Source organism: Ptychodera flava, unplaced genomic scaffold (assembly GCF_041260155.1).
Source record: "Ptychodera flava strain L36383 unplaced genomic scaffold, AS_Pfla_20210202 Scaffold_28__1_contigs__length_4768798_pilon, whole genome shotgun sequence".
NCBI classification, from domain to species: domain Eukaryota; kingdom Metazoa; phylum Hemichordata; class Enteropneusta; family Ptychoderidae; genus Ptychodera; species Ptychodera flava.
This window is the reverse complement of record NW_027248350.1, coordinates 4,741,375-4,769,252: the sequence shown is the minus strand read 5'-3', so window position 1 is coordinate 4,769,252 and position 27,878 is coordinate 4,741,375. Positions and strand designations below refer to the sequence as shown.

At 38.3% G+C, this 27,878-nt stretch overlaps 1 protein-coding gene across 2 annotated transcripts in view; it reads right to left on the bottom strand.

Annotated features, from left to right (window-relative positions):
- Window positions 1-742: 742 nt before the first annotated feature.
- LOC139127076 (breast cancer type 1 susceptibility protein homolog) overlaps window positions 743-27,878 on the bottom strand; it is a 35,731-nt gene continuing 8,595 nt past the window's right edge. Inside the window, exons 3-12 of one of the 2 annotated variants that reach the window (XM_070692999.1) lie at window positions 21,477-21,599; window positions 19,213-19,377; window positions 18,758-18,950; window positions 14,331-14,844; window positions 12,040-12,127; window positions 10,682-10,759; window positions 8,813-8,993; window positions 5,142-5,285; window positions 3,491-3,619; window positions 743-2,700 (exon numbers count right to left, since the gene is read on the bottom strand). In XM_070692999.1, coding sequence (XP_070549100.1) covers window positions 8,920-8,993; window positions 10,682-10,759; window positions 12,040-12,127; window positions 14,331-14,777 — 687 coding nt within the window. In that variant the 5' untranslated portion in view covers window positions 14,778-14,844; window positions 18,758-18,950; window positions 19,213-19,377; window positions 21,477-21,599 and the 3' untranslated portion in view covers window positions 743-2,700; window positions 3,491-3,619; window positions 5,142-5,285; window positions 8,813-8,919. Of the gene's footprint in view, window positions 2,701-3,490; window positions 3,620-5,141; window positions 5,286-8,812; window positions 8,994-10,681; window positions 10,760-12,039; window positions 12,128-14,330; window positions 14,845-18,757; window positions 18,951-19,212; window positions 19,378-21,476; window positions 21,600-27,878 lie in introns of those variants that run through there. The other variant, XM_070692998.1, reaches the window with a different exon arrangement.

The following is a 27,878-nucleotide window of genomic DNA, read 5'->3' as shown; positions in this document are numbered from 1 at the left end:
GGTTTACTCCAACAGACTCACGAGTTTTGTTGAGCAGCAGTACCGACTGAGTCAACTTTTCTGTTAACAGAATGGGCACAATACGCCCCCGTTTACCAATAACCTCAACACGATAAAAGGCTCTGCACAATCTCTGTTCCAATGGGCTGAGGCTGTTCAACACAACTTTGTCTGGTTGATTGTTGCTCCTTTTGTCGAAGTCAACAGTACTTAAACGTGACGCTTCTCCTTGACGTCTACGATTGAATAGAATGATCTGCGCAAGGACAGCTTCATTTAACATCACCCATGAATTAACTGCTCTATTATCCTTGGTCAGCCTGGCCACTTCTCTTGCTTCAACAATCTTTAGATATTTGTCAAGTCTCATTGCATCTTCAGTGAGAGGAATTACCTTGACAGAATTCAACTTCTTGTCATGCAGTGTTCTTCTGGCATGCACTGACACCTCGTCAGACCAGTTCATTTCACATAGTTGGGAAAAGCGGTCTGCCTGTTTAGTTTTCACCTCGTCACCCTTTTCCAAAGCTTTGCCCTTGAGTATTACAGCGCATTTACCAAGACTGTGTCCCAATTTCAGCGCGAGAGAAGGGATTGCATATTGGTGGGTGTCTTCATTGAAACCAGCAACAATCTTTGCTGCAGCAACAACAAGCTGGAAGTGTACATTATTAATGAACACATCAAGTCCTGCAGAGGGTTGCCACTGGAAATACGCAACTGGATCAACAATCTTCCCATCTCTCGCAGTTTTGTTTGTTCTGATCTCTTGGTGTCGTTCTTTGTTGTGTCCCATTTTGTTGTACAATTTCTCTCCAAGACATAAGATAAGATGATCACTTTTTACAACTCTTGATATCTGATCTTCTACAAGACCACACAACACAGTATTCAACTGTGCACTTGCACCTTTAGGAGGGGGCAGAAGTAGTTTACTGTTTGCTGCAATATTGGTCGCTTCATCTTTCCGTCTGATTTTGGTTTTAGTAGACACTTATGCTTGTATAAATCAGCCCTTACCATTGTGGCATAGCAGAATTCACAGGGCCCATAATCCTCTGCTTTAGCTGGTCTGTCACTCCTACTGGGCCTGTAGTTCACTAATAATGTTCCGTAACCCTGTCTAAAAACACGGCAATTGTGTTTGTGATTACCTAAATTCCTCAATTTTGTTAAGGCCAATTTGTAATCGAGACTTCTGACATCCATGTTCGCCAACTTAGCAACCTCCACTTCGTTCCCATGCATTGTCTTCAAGTGTCTTGGGAGTTTCGCTTGCACCTTCTCACAATATAAACAGTAATACCTTTTATCCCACACACGTTTTCCATCAGTATTATTTGTTGTAGAAACAAAAATTTTATCTTGTGGAACAGTTGTTGGGTCACAAGGTTGAGGCAAACTGTTATCAGCAAATGTGGAATTGAGGGCCGTTTTCTCTTGTGAAACACCAGATACTTCAATACCAGATACAGAGTCTGACACTTGAAGCCCTTGAGAAACAGCAGCAACTTTGGAAACAGATGCAGAGCCTGAATCTTGAGAAACAGCAGCAACTTTGGAAACAGATGCAGAGCCTGAATCTTGAGAAACAGCAGCAACTTTGGAAACAGATGCAGAGCCTGAATCTTGAGAAACAGCAGCAACTTTGGAAACAGATGCAGAGCCTGAATCTTGAGAAACAGCAGCAACTTTGGAAACAGATGCAGAGCCTGAATCTTGAGAAACAGCAGCAACTTTGGAAACAGATGCAGAGCCTGAATCTTGAGAAACAGCACCAACTTTGGAAACAGATGCAGAGCCTGAATCTTGAGAAACAGCAGCAACTTTGGAAACAGATGCAGAGCCTGAATCTTGAGAAACAGCAGCAACTTTGGAAACAGATGCAGAGCCTGAATCTTGAGAAACAGCACCAACTTTGGAAACAGATGCAGAGCCTGAATCTTGAGAACAGCACCAACTTTGGAAACAGATGCAGAGCCTGAATCTTGAGAAACAGCACCAACTTTGGAAACAGATGCAGAGCCTGAATCTTGAGAAACAGCAGCAACTTTGGAAACAGATGCAGAGCCTGAATCTTGAGAAACAGCATTAACTTCGGAAACAGATGCAGAGCCTGAATCTTGAGAAACAGCAGCAACTTTGGCATGAGATACAGAATTTAAAATTTGCGGATCGGCAAAGTTTTTACTGGATACAGTGTCTGACACTTGAAGGCCTTGAGGGACAGCAGCAACTTCAGACATAGATACAGAGTCTGAACCTTGAGGGACAGCAGCAACTTCAGACATAGATACAGAGTCTGAATCTTGAGGGACAGCAGCAACCTCAGACATAGATACAGAGTCTGAATCTTGAGGGACAGCAGCAACCTCAGACATAGATACAGAGTCTGAATCTTGAGGAACAGAAGCAACTTTGGCATGAGATACAGAATCTAAAGTTTGACGATCAGCAGTTCTGTAGCAGATTTAGAATCCAAAATAATTTTCTTCTGAGGGGGAGCAGTCATATCTTTATTATTTTCATTAATACAAGAAAGTGCTGGGAACAAGAACTTCCGTTTCGGAACTTTGCCAGATGAAGATTCACTGTTGTCATTGTCATCAGAAGTGGAAACATAACCATCTTTTGCTGGTAGCCAATCACTATCATCATCAGACCACTCTTCGAATGATTCAGATTCGAGTGAGGGGGAACCTATAATAATGAACAAATTCATCATTTAACCACTTCTGTTAAACTCACAAATAATAACATCCAATCCAAGGACAACTCCTTATTTCACATGTACAGCAAAACATTGACAGATTTTGTTTGAATATGCAAATAGTTCGGTTACTCGATCAGATTGGTGGGGCTCATTTTACTTACATGATTTTCTGAATCGAGACATGCAGGCATACATGTATAGGTAGTACATTGAGCTAGCTTGATGTGCATTACGTTGCAGTCAAAAATATCATGCACATACGTGTATTACGTGTATTATGACAGAACCTCATGACCTCTACACGCCACCTGTGTCGTGTCGTCGTGTCGTGTCGTATAGAAGTTATTTTCACGAGTGATGCAGTGTATTCTGCGGCAGTACTTTCACAAGTGCAGCGAGTAAAAGTACAGAATACTCCTCATCACAATATTCTTACAGAAAGGCAGGACTATTTCATATCATTTGCATATAGGTGGTGAAAATACCAGTTTTATTTCGCTGGCAACAATGGTGTAAAACCCTGAGTCATGCTTCAAAGAACTGCATAATTGCAACAAAATGGCCATATTAGATCCTATCGCAAAATAAAAATAACTGTATGCCTGAGTTAAATGTCTTTGTTCCAAGTTTGAACAAAAATGGTTCAGCAGTCTGAGCAATGGCTGTGGACGGACAGACGGACAGACACCAATCTATATGTCCCTGCCTGACTTCGTCCGCGGGACTAATAAACCAGTGTTCACCCCAGAGCAATAAAAAGAAAAGAAAGCAAGATACCTGATTTATTGCTGTCATCTACATGGGTATCTTTGATATCAAACAATAGATACGGCGAGATGAGCTGAAGACTGTACTGAGATACACTATCAAATATCCATGGTATACTGGCCACCAACACAGATTTACCTACCAAAACATGTGTAAAAATTGTGTCAACATGCAACTTACAGAAATAAAAATCCTGGGAAGAAATCTATTACATATAATCTCACAGTATTTCACACGAGTATTACGTCATCGAGGACGAGTGATTCGGCTGTATCCCTCCGAGCCGACAGGCGAGGAGGGATACAGCTATGGGTGGAATCACGAGTCCTTGATGACGTTATACAAGTGACAAATATTGGGAAATTATGTATTTATTATATTCATAGACCCATTACAATGTTTACTTTTGCAAAAAAAATCCATTTTAAAACCGTTTAGACTTCATTTTTTTTTGCGCATTAATTTGATACAGAGAAAAGTTCTCAGGCGAATAGCGTTCATTCATAAAACGATCAAACATGGTCATTCGAAGTGAAGTGGACATGTACAACGTCGAATTCTGAGAAAACGCTAGTCGAACAGTTCAAAGATTCAACATTTTACAAAAAATTCAATAGTCACAAAAGTCCCTGAAGTAAAATTCAACATTTCAATCCTGTGAACTGTCACTTGTATCATAAATAACGTCGGCACAACGCTTCAATGCTCGCTATCGCTGCGCAACCCACTGCACCGGCGACACCGGTGGGTCCGGAAAACATTCCCACAGGTGCAGCCGCTAGTCTGATGACTGGAAGGGAGACACTGAGACAGATGTGGCTTGGTGAAAGGGGGTTGTTTACATTGACTGAATCTGTCGGACGGGTGTAGATGCCGTCCAAGTAGCTTATCAGTGTCTAAATCTTTGAATGATTGCGCAGAGCAGACGACAATCGCCATAGCAAGATGCCCACAAAAAATGAGAAAACACTTCAGAACCATATTTTCACAAGATTGTGTTCTATTATTTCTTACCCAATGTTTCCCAAACTCTGTCGACATCATATTTTTGCTTCGTTTTTGTTTGTTTACATACTGAAAGTAGTTCCGGTAGTAGTGACGTCACACTATAGTATTATGAAATGTATCGATTTCATATTACTATAGTGTGACGTCACACCCTTGTAATTACTTGGTCTATGAATATAATATTAAACATTATTAATATATTTTAACAATCACCTCAAAAATCATAGACATTGGTCATATTATTGCTGTCTGCATTTACAAATAATTACGAGATCAAAGTATTTCGTGTACCTTCTGAAAGTAGTCCAGTTGAATATGCATGACACGTTCATTTGAAACAGCAACAGTTACCTCAAAATATGACAAAAAATAGCACTTGCAATGATTCGGTCAAAAAATCGAAATAGCATGCTGGAGGCACTGACCAAAGTGTCCATCTTGCCAAATTTAAGCAAAAGTTACAGAAGCATTTTCAAACAGTGGGTGTCAACGGCTCTTGGTAATACAGCATGCACCACATTGCATATGGCGCATACACAGTGATCATGTATGTCCTTTGGATCATTGGTCCAAAGAACTAAAAACAATCTATACATACTTTCATTTACATTCTCCAGTACAAATTACGTAAACATTTGTAAAAACTACTTACTATTGCAATCGATGGTATCGGGCATATCATCATCAGCATCAGGGTCCATGATAATGACATGTTTTTTGCTTTGATCATTGCTAAACAAAGATGGGTTGGTGATTATATCAGCACCACTCAATTGTAGTATCCAATTTAATTGATCTGAAACCAACAGAGTCACTTTGAATCAGATATGGGTTGAACTTTGCAAATAATTAGAATAAACAAAAATAAATACTGCCAATAATGTTGTGTCGCCCACATTTGATAGGAAACATTGCTAGCATGGTACTGAAAAAAAATTGTCTGTCTGTTCAGTCATAGACCCTTTAGGGTCTATGGTTCAGTACATAACGGGCAAAATTTTTTGTATGACAAGTAGTACTTCACACAAGGAATAATACCAAAAGAAGGCTACTATCAAAATGCAAAGCAATCAGAGCAATATTTTATATTTAGGGTTTCTTGAACTCACTGCATTTTGAATACATGAATGTGGCCTTTACCATGATAGGTTTAAATTATGTTTGCCAGTCCAAGCCCATAAAGTGGCTAATTACAATTACAGGAAGTTGGGAACGAGTTATCAGATCAAACTCATTGATAATGTTAACACTGTAGTCAACATCCAGTTGGCCTGCTGTTATTTACAGTGGGGGTTGGGGTGGGGGTAGTTAAAGGCTGGAATCTTGCAGCCCGGGAGAGAAATAAGCCCACCATAAACGGGATGCTACTGGTGTGGCTATGCATATGATTATGTACCTGGTCAACAAGTCATTATCATGGGTACTCCTTGCGTGACTGAATACACAGCAAAACTTCCGTTCACATCTTTAACGCATCATTCCGTGATTGAAAGCATATAAATTAGCATCACTACGGCGTCCCTCGCTTGTTATAAACCAACTTGGGGAGATTTTTTGTGCCGTAAACAGGTTTACTTCGAAGAAAAATGCACATTTTGCCGTTTGTACAAGTTTGAACAAAATCAGTTCAGGGATGTTTGAGTTTACAGGAGTTGTGCTTCAAAGACATAAAAAAAATCGCAACAAAAAGGGCTGCCACATGGCCATATTGAATCGTATCGTGAAATAAAAATAATATGCATCTGTATGCCGGAGTGTATTGTCTTTGTGCCAAGTTTGACCGAAATCGGTTCACCAGTGTCTGAGAAACGGCTGCGGACGGACAGGACCCAATCTATAAGTCCCCGCGGACACAGCTATTGTTCAGTGCCGATTGCCCCTCAGTGGGCAATGGTCATCAAACTATCCAGTGCAGTGGTTGTGGACTGACCAGAGGGATAGCCGAGTGTAGAATTTGGGATTACATTGGAGATAATTTGTTTGCGTTACAGGGCTCGAAATTAACTTTTTTTTGGGTAGTCCACTTGGGCTACCATTTTCAGAATTTGGTAGTCCAAAGCCAAGGACTGGTAGCCCGCCATCTGTCAGCCATTATTTTTAATAAAATACACCATGCTTTGTACTACATAATCATGAGCAGTGCAGTGTATTTTATTGTTATTTGGGAAACACTTTAATTAAACATGTCAGTGAATCAGGCAAGATATGGAGTTTAAATTGTCAAATTTGTATGGTGCGCAGTCGGCTAGTCAGGACGACATAGTCGCTGACCCGCTCGATACCAAAGGTCAATCGCGTGGCTCGGATTAAATTCATTGACAGCTGGCCCATGAAGCGCGATTCTAATCAACGCACACATAGTTCCCGTGTTCAGTGCCGCACGCCAGTCTGATTTGATTCGACCAATTAAGGAAAATCCTCTCTCACACTCGCTGGTATGTATAGGTATCAGCAGAACTATTTTCACAAGCCACACGATATTTCTATAAAACTCAACCCGATCTTGGCGAAGTATGCGCTGCCAGACGTCTAAAAACCGCAAACCTGCATTTGCCGCAACATCATGTTGACGGTAGCTTTTAGACCAGTCCATTCAGCTAATGCCTCATCTTCGCGAAAGTCGGTACGTCTATCTAACAAGTCGCGAAAATGTCGCGTCAGGGTCATGATATCATCACGGCCATAATTACGTAGCTCATTATTATCTTGGGGCCAATTAGTCGGATTGAAAACATTCGCGGCTCTGAGCACGGGGTCTTCGTCGAAAGACCTGAAGCGATTGTTTATTTCCCTCACACACAAGGTTATCAAAGCAGTCTTGCTGGCATTTACGTCGACGTCGGCATGGCATGGACCCGTCTAGCTGGAGCTTTCAGTTCTATTCAACGACTCATTGACTGCTGAAATTTCCTAACTCTTCCGACTTTAGCTCTTTTGGGGGCAGTTTCTCCCTGTTCGCTGTTAGACGACGCGACTATATTCGAACTCAAACTGCGAGGTTGTTCTGATACACAAAAATAATTCAACAGACTCATTTTGATGGTAAAAGTTCGACAGCAGTGCAGAATGACGATATGTTCACTCCAAAAAATCTGCGAATGTCTGGAATGAGCAACATTTTAGCACGATCACGTTTATATGTGTACAAATTGCGATGTTTCAAAAATGATTGAATTCTCCACACTTACACACAGAGCAACATGCTGCCGCGGCAAGCCCTAAAACAAAATTTGCGCATGTTCCTTTTTTTCCCGACATCTTGATTGGACGTGAGTGATTTAGTTTGACAGTTACTGATAAAAATATTGTTACATTTGTGTATCAAATTGGATTGTTCAAAATGTATTCTACACAGCACGTGTAGTTAACTATACGTGTGGGGCAATTATCCAGTGTATTTTCATGGTTGAGTGACCGTGATGTTTTGCATGTTTTGCACGACGCGTGTACTCACGGTAGCCCAAGTGGACTACCAAATTAGGTAAATGGTAGCCCCGAAACAGGAATTGGTAGTCCGGGATGTGGGACTACCGTTAATTTCGAGCCCTGCGTTACTCGCAGTCTGACCAGCTTTCTCTTTGAATTTTTATCCCTCTGGTTCACGCCAAATATTCATAGACATGGCCAGTATTCCGTTCTCAGGGCCTATACCGATTTGTGGCCACGTCAAAATTTGTATGGCCAAAAGCTGGAGTGAAAGTGATCCCACTGAAAATCCTTTATTTTAAGTTAGCAAGAATGCATAGCTATTAGCTGTTCAAACTCAATATTTTTCAAATGCTTTGTTTGGCACTGCCTGTAAACTTCATGCACAGCTGATACTATGAGGTTATTACCCAATATCACCTGTTCCTGTGTCATATCTGAGATTGTCATTTGGGTTGTACCAGACACTAGACTTCGTCTAGTGTCTGGTAAAACCCACATGCTGATATGAGACAAGGAACAGGTGATATCGGGTAATAACCAATTTATCATATGCCCATGCCCAGGTTTTGCTGAAAAAACATGAATTATTTTATTACACGCAGGAATAGAATAATATTTCATAAAATTCAAAAGATTCTCCCTTCAATGCACAGTTCATCTCTAATGCAAAATGTCCTTCAAAAACGTATTTGACCTGTATGCAACATGACTATCTTAACCTGTTCACCCCCAATTCCCTGTAAACAGGTCCATAATCACCATTGATAACAATGGACTTGGGCCAAACCATGGTGGTGAAAGGATGTGCAGCATTTTGTTGATAACACTGAATATTACCCACAAATACCAGCATATATACCAGCAGAGGTTTCAAAGGTGATAGGAGAAACATACCTTTACTTATTCCCAGCACTGAGCCCACACAGCATATTTCATAGTCTTGAAACAGTAATTTGTTTGTAGTCAGTCTGGCTTTCAGAGGCCCTTTATGGTTATGTCCATTAACACACATCACCACAAACCTCATACTGTTCTTCGGGGATAACACGACCTTCCTCTACACATGCTAGAATCCCTGTAAATGATAGTGAGTGTCATACCAGAGTAATTACCACTTTTTGACTTGTCGTTTGGGCTATAATTGCCTGTTAATTACTCTGAAGGTCTGTCAGGTGACAAGAAATATAGCATTGCTCTGAGGCTGTACGATAAAGGAAATAGAGTCATACTATTTTGTTAACCCTCATGTTGGGTAATAAACAAGCATTATAACAAACCACATGCTCATACTGATATTATTTTGACTTGCACATCAGTAATTCTCCACTACAGTAATTGTGCAAATTTCTTGACAAAGCAGTGCAAGCACTAGTCTCACTACAGACCTTGTCGCTTTGCCAGTAAAAAGTGCATTGCTGGTGGTAGGACAGGGCGAGTTGCGAAGCCCTGAGTTGGGTCACAAGAGGTGAGGGTGTGGCGATAATCACTTCATCCCACTGTAATGATGTGGGCTGGGCATATGAAGCACCAAATACATATTACAAATGACCCTTGAACTAGGAGGAATCCCTCTTAGTATTAGTGATACATCATGTCATGTGTGTATCACTTGTGATGAGCTGATTGGCATGGTGAGTTACACAAGTCGCATTTAGTTTTTGGCAGTTATTTTTACAAGCCCCTCCTATTGAATATATATGATAAGTTCACCTGTTTTCTTAAATGCCGATTGAGTTATGTAATTGGAGTGTTTTCTCAGGATTTTGAGAAAAGGGGGGAATGTCCCCCATTGGCTTCAAAATATATGGGATTTGGTTGTAAATGAAGGGGGACTATAATAAATTATGCAAATTAAGCTTTTGTACAAGGTATTACCAAATTTAAGGTTATAGCACTTATACCAATTATCCAATAAAGCAAGCTTGTATCCCTTCACTATAGCTACAGATAGTAGATTACATCAACTGTATGATATTACATCATAGACAGTAAACATGCAGGGGAATGCTTACTACAAACACTCTTTGTATATCATGAGATAAAACCTCATTGAAGAAGGGCAACAAGTCGCCCATTAGTGATTATTTTATGGGGGATTTTGATTAGATAGGGGATTCACGCAATCGCCTGTCCTAGAGAAAACACTATTACATTGTGGTATAAAAATCTTGGAATAAGGAAATCAATTGTAGCACAGACCCCATCGAATTGCATCAGCCCACACATGTCCTACCGCCAGTGGTGCACTTTATAGTGGCGAAGTGACGAGGTCTGGCAAGCGAGACTATGCAAGCCGGCCTACCCCTTTAGCATATGAAATGCCTTCATTAGTTTAACTTTGTTATTGATGGTATTCACTTAATGACACCATTTTTGAGCTAGTGGCTTCAAAGGTACTTTGATAATCTATTTCATGGTCATGTGACATGTAGTTAATCACAGAACAGCATGGTGTGTTATAAATGTATCTAGTAAGCATGCCTGTATCCCAAAAGATGTATCATTTTACAGATAACAAGTTTGGGGTCATTTGTTATAGTGACTATAAGCTTAAAACACATCACTGATAATAATTAAGTAACTTCATACACGCTTCCTTGAAGTTTGCATGTACATTTTCCTTCCCTGTGGAGGTATTCCAGTAGATTACCAGGCAGGGCATATATATACACAGAAGAATTTAGCATGTGCATTCATAACTGCATATGTCGCCTCATGGTAAGGATAAATAACTGGTATGTTAATGTTTAATAAGAGACTTACAATTGAAGCTGACGACCCATTTGCGTGCTGCAATTCCAAAGAAGTATTTAAGCGTCCTTTCACAAACAAGATTAGAATCTGTGAAAAGAAGTATACGGAATAAACACACTGTATTGTTATCTGTAACATAATTTAGCGAAAGTTTTTTTCCCCCACATTTGAAAATGTCCTTAGTACTACAGTATACATTTCAGTTTCTATTTTTGCCAAATCTTTCCTCCAGGATCTATTGAACTTTGATTAACAGACCTCATCAATAATGTAATAAATGTACATTTCTCAGTGCTCATAATGCTAGGGTAATTACATAGTGAATACAATTGAAAAAATATCAATGGGCTCCCTATTATTCGCGTGAGGAGGAATCTTGTCAAGACATATTGTGCTGAGAAACCTTGGCTGATTTGACCAAAACTGAAAAGAAAAATGTCAAATAATCCTACATTGCAATTCTTCAATAAACTGTCTGATGTGATCTACAGACTATGCAAAAAAGCCAGATGTCATGCTAGCAACGAATTCACAATGAACCAATAAGATGTGTTGATTCATGCAATGTTTTCTTATGGGGTGCAAAATGTTGCAACCTTATTTTTTTGTACAGAAACAGAACGGGTACTGGCGCTCCCATATAAAATGTTTTGCAAGTCTAAAGTGATAATATGGTTGGATCGCATGTTCGTATTTCGTGACAATACGACAAAACAGCCTGGATGTAGTCTCGTCAAATTTCTCAGTGGCAGAAACAAGTGGCAAAAAAATACCACCATCAAGAATTTTTGGTGGTAAATGGGTAAAAAACTTGCCACCATTGCCACCGATTATTTTTAACACTGAAAGTATTCATAACATTCCTCTTCGATCTCCCCGACCCGTTTTCCTTTTCTCTCCTATCTGACATTTGTATGCTGATAAGTAAGTTGACAGCTAGCATGTGACAATATTTGGGTGTCTCGAAACTATACCTGATAGACCATGCATTGATACTACAATAAAATGATAGGAAGAGCTTGAAACTTTTTCATGCATGCTTATTGTAGCAATGGTTATGTAGTCATGTGATGTTGATCATTGACCCATGCGTGTGTTTTTGGGCGCCAGTGAGGGTGGTTTTCATGCAAAGATCAATATTCTCTACTGAAAATCTGGGCTTAAAAATGGCAAAATTGTCGGTAAAATGACCAATCACATCTTGTTAAATTTTCATTTTTTCATAATTTACAAGCGTTATGAGCACCAGCGAAGCACAGATTAGGGCTACAGATACCATCCAATCACCAGGCTAAACAGCATTCTATCATTCAAAGACTCCTCTTGTTAACTAAAAAGGTGATATTTTCTTCTTTTGAGCACTTTACCTGTTTTGACAATCACATGTGTTGTCTCATTTGTGAACGATGATTGCAGCTTTGATCCAATTTCATTTGCAAAATACTCTAGCAGTTCCTGTCAACAAAGCATACATACAGATTTCATTTCAAAATGGCATGCATCTGTCATAGGAGAATGCATTATTTACGCAACAAGTCATCAGTCGATGACACAGTCCCCGCTGGTTCAATATATGTTGCTTAAATCTTTGGAACTTTGATATGATTTTCGACATATACTGAGGGCCTTCAACCTGGCAGTCATTTTCTATTATATCACGACAAAACTTCCTAGAACATGCATGTCATGGTCATAACGCTGTGCCAAGTTTGAACCAAATTGGCTGAGGCACGTCTGAATTGGGGCTCCATACTTCTGAATAAAATGGCTACCAGGCAGGCATTTTGAACCATACTTCAATGAGAATTCATTTGCACATTATACAGCCCTATAGTAAGTTTGAACCAAAGTGGCTGTGACATGTTGGGTTAGTGCTCAAAATGAAGGAAAAGGTGGCCCTTTTCTTAAAACTGTACCGTGACTAAAAAAATTCACGCATGCATATATGTCATGATTCATTAGTCACTGGATATTATTTCTTGAATATTCTTATTCATTTGGCTGGATGCACTTATAGTATATGTGATATATGCATGCCACATTTGCACATTACAGATACTCTCTGACCTGGTAGATCACGCATTTTCTTTCATATTTCTATAGGTAGCAAAACAGTCACATGTATTGATCAAAAGCAACTGCAGGAGATATTTCGAAGTGTTTTTTCTTACACACACTTAATTGTCTTCATATCATTAACAGGAAGGAACCCAGTGACTGAATTGTTTGTACAGGATAAACACTAGAGCAGTCAATTGTGCCTGCACTATCACTGGTTGTTTATCCTGTGCAAACAACAGTCATTGGTTCCAGTGTGCTCTCTGGACTTATGCATTTTCTTTCATAGTTCTACAGGTAGCATAAGAGACATATATATAATTACATAGCAAAAACAACTAAATGGCCATCTGGAGCACATACTGAATCACATCACACTAACTATATTGGATCTCATTGGACTATAAACTTTTACACATGCACACTATAATACATCTCCATGTACCAACTTTGAATTGAGTTCAGGGATAATTCATTTATGGCTAAAAGACAAAATTTTGCAATCTTGGATATTATTACAAAACAAATTGATATGCACATGGACACTAAAATACAATGCCTGTGTACCAAGTCTGAATGAACTCTGGTCAGGGACAGCTGAAATATAGTTCAAAAACATGAAAATATCTCAACAAAATGGCCACCCAGAGACCATATTGAATCATAGGGTGACAAAAATTCCATAGTACTTCATTTATGTACTAACACTGAACAAAATCATTCTAGGGACAGTTGAGTTATGGTCCAAAAACTTGAAAAAATCGCAACAAAATGGCTGCCAGATTGGATCATATCGTGAAAAAAATTGACATGTATATATATATACCATTGTACTTTATCTATGTACCAACACTGAACGAAATCAGTTCAAGGACAGTTGAGATATTGTTCAAAAACATGAAAAAATGGCAACAAAATGGCCGCCGGCGGCCATATTGGATCGTAGCACGAAACTAATCGACTTGCATCTGTATGGTGAAGGGCTCTATCCTTGTGCTAGGTTTGAAATAAATCGGTTCAGGGGTGTCTGAGAAATGGCCACTGACGGACGGACAGTAAGGCCCAATCTATAAGTTCCTGCCAGACGTTGTCCGCAGGGACTAATAAAGCACCTCCAGAGATGGTACACCACAAGCTTTTGACCAGTTCATACTCAGGTCAAATTAAATCGCCAATGATCAACATAAATTTAAATGAAATAAATTTAAATTTATATGTAAATTAATTCTGTTATCAGAATACTTATCCAGTGACTATCGGGATATCCTTTCCACAGGCTCCTTAACTGCAAGATATAGAGCTTTACTTCCCCTTTAATCCTCCTGTGATTACGTCACAGGACTCCCTAACTCGCCAGTTACACCTGAGTGTTCCTTTTTGTGTCAAATATGCAGGATTCATGTATAATACGACCTCTTATGAATAATTGTTACATTTTATCAACAAAAATAAAACCTAGTCTAGTTTGCATGTTTTGGCACCTTATTTGACAAATAAATCAGTTCTGACAGAGAAACATAGCAAATGCCATACATACCAGCATTCTATTTAAATGACAAGAAACATGTGTGTCTTGCATCAGAAACTATCATTTACTCACCATTTCCTGACTGGTCAAATTTGTACCAACAAGCATAGCATCTTTGGCTCCAGATACAGCGCCTGACCCTTGAGAAACAGCAGCACCTTTTACACCAGATACAGCGTCTGACACTTGAGAAACAGCAGCATCTTTGGCTCCAGATACAGCGTCTGACCCTTGAGAAACAGCAGCATCTTTGGCTCCAGATACAGCGTCTGACCCTTGAGAAACAGCAGCATCTTTGGCTCCAGATACAGCGTCTGACCCTTGAGAAACAGCAGCATCTTTGGCTCCAGATACAGCGTCTGACCCTTGAGAAACAGCAGCATCTTTGGCTCCAGATACAGCGTCTGACCCTTGAGAAACAGCAGCATCTTTGGCTCCAGATACAGCTGTCTGACACTTGAGAAACAGCAGCACCTTTGACACCAGATACAGCGTCTGACCCTTGATAAACAGCAGCATCTTTGGCTCCAGATACAGCGTCTGAACCTTGAGAAACAGCAGATAACGGGTCCAGCACAGTTTTCTCCTGTGGAAAGACAACAATTTCATTAGTTTCATTCAACTGTATTTGATTTTGTTTGTTGTAATGTTAAGTCATGTAAAGCTTGGATCCAGATGTAACGCAGTAGCTGGAGAGATATCCAATGATTCATTGTTTTCTACACGCTGTTATCCCTTCAAATATTTTAGTTGGGGGAGGGGGGGGGGGCTTCAAAAACATATTTCAAATACTACATTATTAGTAAATTTGTGATAAAATCTATTATTGGATGGTAACCATAAAATTGACTTAAAGACATATTAGCCAGGGATACATATACGCGATCTAAATTTATCAGTAATATTTTACCAGTATTCAGTACAGAACCATGTATATTCTGTCGCCGTAAAGAGCGCTATACCGGTACAGGCTTGAACCATAAGTTTAACGCAAGATTCGGTGTGGTTCTGTACCTAAAACATGCCAAGAGTTACCTATTTCAAACAGCGTATGTGATTGGTTGTCAATGGGGAAGTTATACGCTCATTGACAAATCAATGGAGTCAAGACAGCAAGGGTTGTTGCTGATGTACAGCGTGTTGTCACTGCTGCAAAATGGCGCTTTTGAGGAACTCATTTCCCATACGAGTTGTAGTGCGAACGAAATGCACTATCTAGATTATCGTACTTCAGTTACTCCTTCACTAGAACCACCTCCGCTAGTAAGGACAGAAAATTGACGAGTATTGGTGATGTTCAGACCAACTTCAAATTTCTGTTCAGTAAAGTCGGCTGCTGTGTACTGGACTCAAACTTGTGGGCTTGCGATACCCATACTACACTACTACTACTAGCCCAAAACGTTCCTCGACGATGGTGCATTTTATAGGTATACATGGAAAGCATTCCACAGGCTAACTTTTCCTATTTTTACATTATATTTGGTGTTGCACGGGTTGTGTTGTTTGTACTCTTTAGCCTTGGTGAGATTAGACGGATTCCCTGAGATGGTCCTACCTTCCGATAACGCCATCATAAGCACCGTCATTAAATTAACTGATCGGTTTCATAGTCAGTCGATGTCTTAGTATCAAATAATGTCATGGCATTTGGCTGCCCATGATAAATTGCAGTTTTAATCTGTAGAAACAGGTATTTGATACATCGAAGTGCCTTGCTCGCCACACCATTGCATACATTCCGAGTGTAGGCTACGTTATAATACGAGATTCGTGTGCTTCACAATTTTATATGCAGTGTGTATGCCTTCAGTGGACTCAAGTTTTGGCCAATTTTTGAAAAATAGCGTGAAAAACAAACTCTGATTCTTTAATTTTGACATTTTGACCGCGACCATTACCAGTTTTTTCAACTGTTGTGATCAGAATCAATTTTGGTGGCCGCTAATGAGAGATTGGAAGGTGGACCATGTTTTGATCGCCTTTTTGGAGCTTAGTTATTTCTCTATGGGCAGTGCATATACTGTGACGGACGGGGGCAGTAATTAGTAATAGTAGACAAAGGCAGTATTGATCCATAGTGACATGATTTGAGATACAGCATCAACCATCAAATTTCTAAAAACGAGTGCTTGTTTGTGTGTTTTGAACTTTTAAATTCAATTCTCAATTGACCTTTGAATGCTAGTTTTTTCAGTTGGTGATTTTCTATAAAGTAACCAGGGTATTTTCTAGGTGTCTCTCTTGGTTTGTGTTAATCTGTGAGTTTTTTTGTCAATGAAATATATGATCAATATCAAAGTTGTATCCACTCTGAATTATTTAGTGAAATGTTTTTAATATGTGATTATAGATTCTATTTGTATATTTTTATATCTTTTTATTTTTACAATGTCTAGAATGTCCAGTGTATGCTCAACTGTGTTTCATAATGTTATACCCCAGGAATCTATTGGTGTTTATGTTGTTTCATCATGAAATTCTTTGATATTTTGGTGTGTTTATGTTGTAATAATTTTTTGTACTAGTCATATTTTTGTTTTGTGAATATTTTTATGTCGCTCATCTTGTGCTTGTGAAGTACAGAACACTGCCATATTTAACTCCCGGTCACTTACCGTCACGAGATCCCTACGAGTTTAAAATTCTCTCACCGTTTTTTTCATAAAGGATTTTATCTCATGCAGTTCTTGAGCAGCCAGGGTAATCCCTGTTAGCACATACTGTTTCATTACAGGTAAGATTAAATGCCGCATAAATGTGTCAGTTGAGTGATGTATACATCAGTTATTATAAAGAAAGCCATTTTATTAGCTTATGATTCTGGGGTGATGAGAAATAGTCAGTTATCTGATTAGGACAAGCAGCGTCATATGTCAGCGTTCATATGTCTTGAATTGAGGTCAAGAGGTCTATAGCTAAATTTAACCAAGTTTACCTGTTGACCCTACCTAAGGGACCACGTCAAAAGATTGATGTCTGATAAAAACTTAATTCTTTAAGTTTTGCTCCAAACCCTCCCCCCCCTAACTTAATTGAGAATATATTCCCATTATTTCCTTATTGTGACAACTCCATTCATAATTAAACCATAACCAGGATAGAAAACTACACTATCACACATATATGGTATTGATATATGATATATACCCAAATATTATAAAAAAAAAAAACATTTATTTCTGTTCATTTCTGAGTTTTCTGGATTTTTCCACAAATGGTATAAAAATATGTAATTTAAAGAATTTTTGATTTTGTCTGATGGAAAACTTCTAGGGGTCAAAAACCCCCCACCCCAAACTTAGAGTATTAAATTTTTTATCAGACATCAATCTTTTGATGTGGTCCCTAACAATAATAGAAAAACAATTCAAAATGGTGGGTAGAACTGGAAAGTAGGTAATTATTTTTCTCCATGACTATTGACACTGAAGTAATTGTAGATTAAACTTGCATTACAAACATACACAACAAGAAAACCACAGGCAGATTACAGTTAGTCTGATTGGTCAGTGTGGTGTACTTTCTGACTGTATGATCCAGTGCTGTGGCCACAGGACTGAAAACACAGGTGTATGGATTGTGGTGTGTCAGTATTGATTTTACAGGGCCTGAGATACAGCTTCTGACAATTTTTATCAAGATTTCAGGGGTGTACATTTTCAGTAAAATTGGCCATTTTATTTGCTAATGGTTCTTATAATTGCATGTGTACACAGGGCCCGAAATTAACTTTTCGTGATAGTAGTCAAGCTGACTACCATTTTCAGAAGTTGGTAGTCAACAGGAGAAACTTGGTAGTCAGGATGTTTTGCACTGAAACAAAATCAACCTCTAGAATGTTGCGAAATTTAGGACGGTTTGTTCACTGCCCGCCTAAAGTCTAAATCGCAGGCAAGGGTACCGGTTGACACCGAGTCAGCGATTATACCCATATGACTCCCAGTGTTGATGCAGTTTGAAGACGTAGATTTTCGCGTAAATTTTGGAAAAAAAAAAGACCATGCTAAAGATAGATTATTACCACTCTGGAATCGTGAATTTAGCAATATCAATACAACTAGGGCCCATATAGATATGGTTAATGATACGCAATATGCAGGTAATACTATGTTCTGTGTAAGTGCATCCAGAGTTCCACCAGTAGTCAACCTGACTACCATTTTTCAAATTTGGTAGTCAGGACGGAAAAGTTGGTAGTCAATTGCCTCGAGACTACCGTTAATTTCGAGCCCTGGTACAGTCCTGTAATGCAGGTGCTGGAACAGGCAGAAATTGCAGACCCTGTCACAGCACAGAGTCCACATCACAGCTACACAGCCATGTTCTCACAGCACTTTATACAGACCTGTATAGCAGACTCTGTTACAACCATGACATGCTGTCCTTGCCGACACAAAGTGCTAGGGCCTGTTCAGGGTCTGTTACAGGGAGGGGGATTTTTTTCTCCTGTGTACCAGAAAGCAATATTGTGTGATTCCTATAATAAAGCAAAATACCTTTCTCCATGGCAGGTCTAAACCTTCTCCGTAATTATAGTGAATCTCGTCATTTACATGTATGTCTCTGATGGCAAACAGGCAAAGGTGTTCAGTTCCTGTCATATCAGCAATCTTCTTCACTGTACAATTTGGCTTTTTGTGTTCATCATTGATGTATCTGGCAATAGTATCTGTTCTTGTGGCATCAATACTTAAATTGAAATGATACATACAAAAATACAGTTGTAGTGTTAAACTCCATCTTTTACCTATGAAGAAATATTGGCTGCTTGAGAATTTGTAGTAAAACTAGTTGATTCCTAGCAATATGAGAAACGAAGTAAATGACCTAAATTCACTTACTTCACATGTGTAAGTTTGAGATACTTTACCAAAGGCAAATGTACGTTGAGAAGCTAAATGCAAGTAATTTAGAAACAAAACACAGGTAAGAATTAAAAAATTCTACTTACACCACCTGTTTGCCCTTTTCCTTGAAAAAATACATGTATGATCCATCGCCTGTTCGGTCATAAACATCCTCTCTTTCAGCAGCCTCTTTTCCAGTCAACCTCTCTCCATCATACCACATCAAATAACCCCCTTTTTGAAATTTCGGACTGCAAACACACCCTTGCCTGTAGGGAAAAAAAAAATTTTGTGTTGCTCAGACACTGCACTTCAGATCATCACATGCACGAAGCCATTTTCCCTTCACTTGTTTCTCACATGTTGAGATGAGTGCGAAATGAAACAAGATAGTGATTGGGCCAAACTTATCAAGCCAATGAAAACAGGTCTTTCAAAGCATGCAAATAAGACGTTGCTATGGTTACATCACATCTCAGGTCAGCTCCATAAGCTGATACTGGGAAGAGAAAGATAAGGCATGGACAAATGCTTCTATTGCAGATTGGCTGGGGCATATGAAGACTGTGTCTTGCGACCTGTCGATGTTGTTTTTGTAACATTTCAGTTGGGGGGGGGGAATCCCTCAAGGGCGCGGCCTCGGCAGAACACTGTCTAGGTATATATTTCAGTTCTTGTTCAATTTCTTGTTCAACTCCTTCCTCAAAACATGTGGAAATGTCAAGTTTCCAGCTTATCAACACAGCCCATGTACAATGAACATTGTAATTGTTGACAAATGTCTTTTAGTCTGGACTAAAATTCAAATGTCAACAGAAGGCCATGTTTTCACTAAAATTACAGACATTTCATAGTAAACTGTTACCTCACAGTTTTCTCTAATATAAAGATCATATTTCAGGAGTTCATTTGTGATTATTTTACATTCTGAACTCCTGAAATATGATCTTCATATAAGAGAAAACTGTGAGGTAACAGTTTACTATGAAATGTCTGTAATTTTAGTGAAAACACGGCCTTCTAACCACTGCGGGAGTCATTATTTTCTTTTTGTTTTAACAGTCCGGATTACTTCCAGCGTTATTGTAATACCTTCAAGGAGTTTATGTAAATTTCTGCGCACTTTGTTGCGCATGTGTGTTACGCTATTCCAACGTTAACATGGTTGAGTATAAGCAGTGTACAAACGTAAACGGGGGGCCAAAGAAGCAAAATACAGAGCTGATGGACGTAAGCGAAACTGCCAAGAAAATTCTGATGAGTCAGATTTTATCGGAAGACGAGGACGCAGTGTTGGGTAGGGACGCAGCCGATGCTAGAGACTTTGTCCCGTCACAACAGAAAGTTAGTTATAGGCCGACTAGGCCTACAAAATTTTTAGAGCATCGAGGGTTGGTCATCTCATCAGTTCCGTTTTTTGCTATGTATGCACCCCTTCAAATGGGTATAAGTCAGCGACGCGTGGGCGGATTCCCCAAATTCTTTGCATGTAAACATTTCATGAATAGACCTGAAAAACGTGTTTTAGATTTTTGATAAACACCCCAAAAGTGATGATAAATTGACAAACGTGAACAAAAGCCGATAATTTATGTGAAAATCTGACAGTTCACACTTCAAAGGCTCACTGTGCAGAAACAAAAGCGAATTTCAAAAATCCAAAACACGTTTTTTTCCCCAGTATACCCAGATGTCTAGTGCCGTAAACAGACCACTCAGGGGTGCTGCCAATTCTTACTTATACTTTTTAAGTGAAAAACTCAAATTCACACGTTTTTGCCTTAAACAAACATACAAATGCATGTTTTGACAATTAAACACAATTTTTACCTACTTCAAATATAGACCAAACAGAAAATGTACCACATGTTGGGTGTGAGGTCCCGCTTTTCATGTGAATTTTTTATTGAAAATATATGTGTCCAGGAACCTGAGTCACTACCTTAAACACGTTTTAAGGAGTTGAACAAGAAACTGGGAATTGGGTTGGTGTAAGCTGTGGCAGCTAATGACATTTTTCAATAAAACTAAACCAATCACACAAAAACATTTATCAATGTTTACACAACTGTCAGGCAAATGTAGAACTGTGTGTAAACATTCATATCCACAGCAGTTAAACTGGTTAAATACCAACTTGTTTTCCACTGCATAAATAGTATGTGATAGAAATATGTTAGAAAATGATGACAACTGCAGAAAATATTCTATATTTTCACAATAAGAATTCCCAAAGGACCTTGCAAACAAACTTAAAAGCAGTCAAACTATTGGTTTCTGGAAATTTTGCTTATTTGAATTCATATACTTTCAGGTTCATCAAATCTTTTAAAACAAGTTTGTTAACGATGTCGTATTGGTGTCTCACCTTTAACAGTGTTTATAAAACGTACTTCGAACCGCCCCTCCTTTGGCAGGTCAGCACCTCTCGTGACACACTCTGCGCTTGGTCATATGGAGTGATTTCTGGAGATGCCCTCTGACGCCTTGTCTGCAAATATTTTTGTCAAAAAAAAACAAAGAAAAATAAAAAAATACAGCCAAAAATGCAGTGTCCCTCACATTTAACAGGAATTTTTAATCATTAGCATGGTACTGAAAATGAGGAGTATATTGTCTGTGTTTCTGTTCAGTCTTATCATATACCTGATTTTGCGCGCCCGTGTTAACCTATGGGAAAAAGCGCCCTCACAACCGTGCAGTTTTTTTACTTATCACGCCCCGGCCCGGCGTCCCCATATTGGATGTGCGCGTCGTACTTCGAATCTATTTAAGAACGCCAAAGCGCGTGCAGCCGAATCTATTTCAAAACGCGACAGCGCGTGCATGTGGGGAACCGCATCGCAGAATTTTGTCGGAAACCCTATTTTAAGAAATGTTTTAGAGCTGTTTTCGGAAATTATAATGCCGACTTTATCCAGTTAATGTTTTCTTTGAGGGTTATCGTAAGTAGAGCGGTGATTATCCACAAATTATCCAATCAACGTCATTCAAAAAATTCAGAGTTGAAGTAGAGTGACGTTCATGCAGCCAATCCCTGTAAGCACGCACGCGTTCTAGAACATTGATACATAAACAAATGACATATCGATCCGCAGAAGACGAGAGTGCTAAGGCTTCCCGATCATTTTAAAAAATTGGGAATAAATATTTAATTTTTAAGTCCCACCTGCGTAAACTATCCCTAAAATATTCTTTCAACATTTTAAAAATATTCTATAAAGTATATGATAAAACCTTTACGGCCCTGAAACGGGTTTTGCGGACCTCGGTCGTACGGCTTACGGGCCCTCGCACGCTCGGGCCCTTCCGCCGCACGACCTCGGTCCGCAAAACCTGTATCAGGGCCGTAAAGATTATTATTGCATGTTTCAATTTGGTATACTGGTAGGTCACTTAAGGTCATCTAAAGCCAAATATTAATTAAAAATAGAAGATGGTAAGATAATTCCACAAAATTAAGGTACAGGTAGATGTACAAGTTTTAATTTAGAACTAAAATTATTAGCCATTGTCGTAACTTCTACATGACTATTTTCACTAAGAACTTATTTTCACTATTTTCACTACATGTAGACTCATTCTTCCGCTAAAATAAAATCCAAGTGAAATTTTTATTTCTATTCTGTACACATACAGCATCAAGAAAGAGTGAACATTAAATCAAAGTTATGTCCACAGTTTTTGTTGTGAGGAAAAATTAATTCCAGTGAAAACAAAGTATTCTCCAGTTATGGCGGCCATCTTGGACACCAGCTCGAAAATAAAACCTTTCCAGTGGTCAGATTTTGGTAGACCTTTAATGTTATTAAGCAGATTTAACTCTAGAAAAAAACATTGAGACACCTTTTTGTTGCAATTTTTTCGGGGTAAGGTGTTTTTTTACAAGTCGTTGTCAATGACGTAGTCCCCACTTGTACTTGGGATATCAGTTATAATGGGACAGGGAAATGAACGTGTGTGGTAGTAGTCTACTGTGACTGTAAACATGTTGATGTATCAATGAATAGGACAGTGTGATTCAATGAATTGAATCATAAAAATAAATCATGTGCATATGTATAACATAGGTCAATGTCTTTGTACGTATGCAGAAGAAAATGTCCATTCGAATTATCAAATAGACATGCATATGTATGATAAAGGTCTATTCATTGTACCAATTTTGAAAGAAATCAGTTATGGCTCAAGACATGAAAAAATTGTATCGAAATGGCTATGGCCAACATGCATATGTATGGCATAAATCAATGCCCCTTTATAAAATTTGAAAGATATCGGTTGAGACATGACTGAGTTCTTGCTTAAAACACAAACAATCATAACAAAATGGCTGCCAGGCGGCCATATTGGATGGTATCACACAAAAATCAACATGCATATGAATGACATTATTCAATGCCCTTGTACCCAATTTGAAAGAAATTGGTTGACACATGTCTGTGTTCAGGCTCGAAATTCGTTTTTTTACTTGGTAGTCCAGGTGGGCTACCAATTTTGACACTGGTAGCCCAGCAAAAATAACTGGTAGCCCATATTTTTCTTTTTCATTTTTTTTTTGCAATCATATTTTTGTTTGAATCTTTTTGCATCGATAACATAGACACTGTTTTTTTGCATTTGCAACACTTACAAATAAACAAAATCAATTAAAAGCAAACAATTACTATTAAATAATAACATTGGAAAACAATTCCTATAGATAAATGTATTCATATTGTAGCTGCAGTATATTTATCAAGAATGTATCAAACCTAAGTTAATCACAAAAATGTTTCCCTCTTATCATTTGGTTTGAATGAGTTGACAGACAAAACTACAGAAGTACAAAGACAGGTATTTAGAGAAGCTCTATTCTATGAATCAAAACTTCTTAGGTGAGGCCTGTCCAAAGACCTTGCTTTAATATTTTAAGGTAAATACAATATTACATATACATGTTTTTTTAAACAAAACCTAACCCAGGCCAGTTATTCTTTGGATAAATAATTCAATTCCATGCATGAACTGGTAATTCACAATTAGTTACAATTATTTCAGTGTTTGGCTATCACAAAGTCATATACAAATTTCCCATTCGATCTATCCACTGTTGATTGTCTAGGATTACAAAATTACATGATAAGTACTAACATCAAAGCTGGGACCACTTCAGTTCATTGTTTCTCATTATTTTGGAATTTTATTTTGCCTCATGATTTCAATAAGAATACTGTAATCATCTTCCAATTAATTTATTAAATTTCAAATAAGATAAAACCAAGGGATCAATACATGTAGATAACTACTTTGAGGTCATGTCTGATTATAACATGCAAATGAGGGGTCAAGTCCTTCCTGCTGCAAAGTCCATCACTGATCACCAGCTTACAGGTTTGAAAATCCCAAAAGTTTAAAGTATTTGTGATTGAATATGATTTTTGCTAAAATGAAAGCTAAATCCATATTTTTTAGAGAGGTTAGGGTCAATATTCAAAGGGCGACTTGATCGTGCCATGCCACTCAGCTCAGCTGTATGCTACGGGCCCTCCTAAAATAATGGTGAGGCCCAGAGACGTCCATGTGTAGTCAAAATACAGACATGAGTACGCGCACTGCGGTACACACTATCAAGATCACTGGCTTTTCAAAACTATCCTTTCATCATTTTGATACATTGTATGTAGTAAATAACTATTGCTGATGGTGTTATTGTTCTTTTTTCTCAAAATGTATCAATATATATACAAGCGGGCCACCTTGGTGTTCAGTCAATGTAAAAAGCCAAAGACTTCCAGTAGCCCAAATGGGCTACCAGCTGTGACACTTGGTAGCCTCCAGGCAAGAACTGGTAGTCTGTGGACGCGGGGCTACCAGGAATTTCGAGCCCTGGTGTAACAGCGCTAAACACAAAAAAATACCGCCAATGATACGGCGTTAGTTCACATTTGAATCACTAAAGAGTAAATACATGTACTTATAATCTGTAATTTGAAAACTCCTTGTAAATTTAAAGTTTGGATTAAAATATCTACTGTAAGGTATTCCTAAGATATGCTAAATTTTGCTCTGTGTGAGTTGAGTTGTTCAGCTATGATTGCATATTTCACTAAACTTACAACATAAATTACTTTTAAAGTAGAGCAATCAAGAAATTTTCCCCAAGATTTTCTTCATTTGAAACTTTTTCTGGACTATCTATACCTATGTTTACATGACCAGAACACCAGTCTATTTATAGCCAGGAATTTCTGTGTAAACATTACTCACAGCTGCCACCTAATTAAATGGCAAATATTGTTTTAAGCTGCATAAAATTTAAATTAAAAATATCAAGGATAATATCGTCCAAAAACTACACTTTTAAGGTGGTTGGAAAGGCTATTTTTGCACCAATTCTTTTCTCAGAGTTAATGTCAAGTTTCAAGTGTTAGAATCAAGATATTTAGTTCAAATTTTCAGGATAACTCCCTTAGTTAGTATTTTCTCCAAAGAGTATAAAAATGGTATATTTGTAGCCATGATTTTGAAATATGACACCAGTAAATATTAAAATTTAATTTTTCATATTTTTTTTACATATTTGAATTTAATAATAATTTGATAGTATTAATATTACCAAATTAGTTATAAATATGTTGACACTATTTATTGTAAGATTTGTACGGCAGGATTTGTAAATAAAATTTGTTTTTATGATTTTACATGGGTTTATGTATCAAAAAATTATTAAAAATTCTTTCAAATTTCAAAATGTGATTTTTCAAAAAGTAGTTCGAATACAGGAAAATTGTGCCGTACAAATCTTATATGTAACCTTGTTAATAGGCTGTAAAAATTCCATATCCATATCTCATTTCAAAGTTGGATTAAATTGGTGTACAATTATGTAGGAAAACTGTTATTCTGTCAAAAATGTTGAAAACAAGCCATATTTGCACCCCTCTTTTGAAGTCATAGAGCAGATTTTTTGGTTAATCTCACTTTTGACACCTCTTTGACACTCAAAGAATCTAAAAATGCATTAACAATAGCAGTCACTCACTCTGAATGCCAGCACCGCCTTGTCAAAGTTTCCTGAAAACAGCAAATAATGACTTTCCCTTTTCAAACATTTTATTAAAAGCTAGGGGACCTCTACCATAGTTAATACACTATAGGACTCCCAAACTTCTTCTTATTTGGTCAGTTTTTCAGAAGTTTTAACAGGCTGTAACTCTGCAATGCCTTTGTGCCCAAATGTCTAGTTTTTTTTATTCCACAGAGAATGTTGACTACTTTTATATTTTAATAGTTTTTTTGAAATTTATACCTGACGCTCTAGCCTTTCCAACCACCTTAATATTTACTTTTCATATATTAGAGAATACTCTCAGAAACCCACAAACTAATTCAAAAGTAAAACCAAAATTAAAAGTAATTGGATTGGTGTATTTTGTAATCAAATATTTAAAACCAAAAATGAGAAAAATTGCCTCAAAGATACATCATTAGTATTTTCGACATGATATTGGTTAGTTACAATAAGGATAACTCTGACATCCTAAAAATTGAATTCCAAAGCGTTTGTACTTGTACTTTCGGAGAAACCTATTTTTGACCAAAACTGACAGAAATTGCCCAAAAAAGGTATCTGAACTAATTTTGTCATAAATTCAACAGATTACAAAGATTGCTGACTGGGGCACACATTGCTATAGTCTCAGTCAACTGTGGACACACAACTTGATAGGTTGCTATACAACTGTGAACACACATCTTGTTGGGTTGCTATATTAACTGTGGACACACAATGTTAGGTTGCTATGGGGGGCACACATTGCTATAGTCTCAGTCAACTGTGGACACACAACTTGATAGGCTGCAACATAACAAAAGCTTGGTGAGCTGCTTTTCAACTGTTGACATACAACTTGATAGGCTGCTATACAACGGTCAACACACATCTTGTTGGAATTGCTATTTCGGGGACACACATCGCTATATAGTCTCAGTCAACTTTGGACAACACAACTTGATAGGCTAGCTGCTATACAACTGTGGACACACAACTTGATAAGCTGCTATACAACTGTGGACACACAACTTGGTGGGCTACTATACAACTGTGGACACACACAATGTTGGTGGTCTGCTATACAACTGGGGCACACAACTTGGTGGGCTGCTATACAACTGTGGACACACAACTTGGTGGGCTGCGCTATACAACTGTGGAACACAACTTGGTAGGCTGCTATACAACTGTGGACACACAACTTGGTGGGCTACTATACAACTGTTGACACAACTTGGTGGACTGCTATACAACTGTGGACACACACAATGTTGGTGGTCTGCTATACAACTGGGGCACACAACTTGGTGGGCTGCTATACAACTGTGGACACACAACTTGGTGGGCTGCGCTATACAACTGTGGACACACAACTTGGTAGGCTGCTATACAACTGTGGACACACAACTTGATAGGCTGCTATACAACTGTGGACATGTGCACAACTTGGTGGGCTGCTATACAAATGTGAACACACATCTTGTTGGGTTGCTATGGGGGGGGGGGCACACATTGCTATAGTCTCAGTCAACTGTGGACACACAACTTGATAGGCTGCAACATGACAAAGGCTTGGTGAGCTGCTTTTGAACAGGACAGTGTGATCGAATTGCATAAAATTAATCATGTGCATATGTATAACACAGATCTTTGTACGTATGCAGAAGACAATGTCCATTTGAATTATCAAATCCACAAGCATATGTATGACAAAGGTCTCTGTTTTTGTAACAA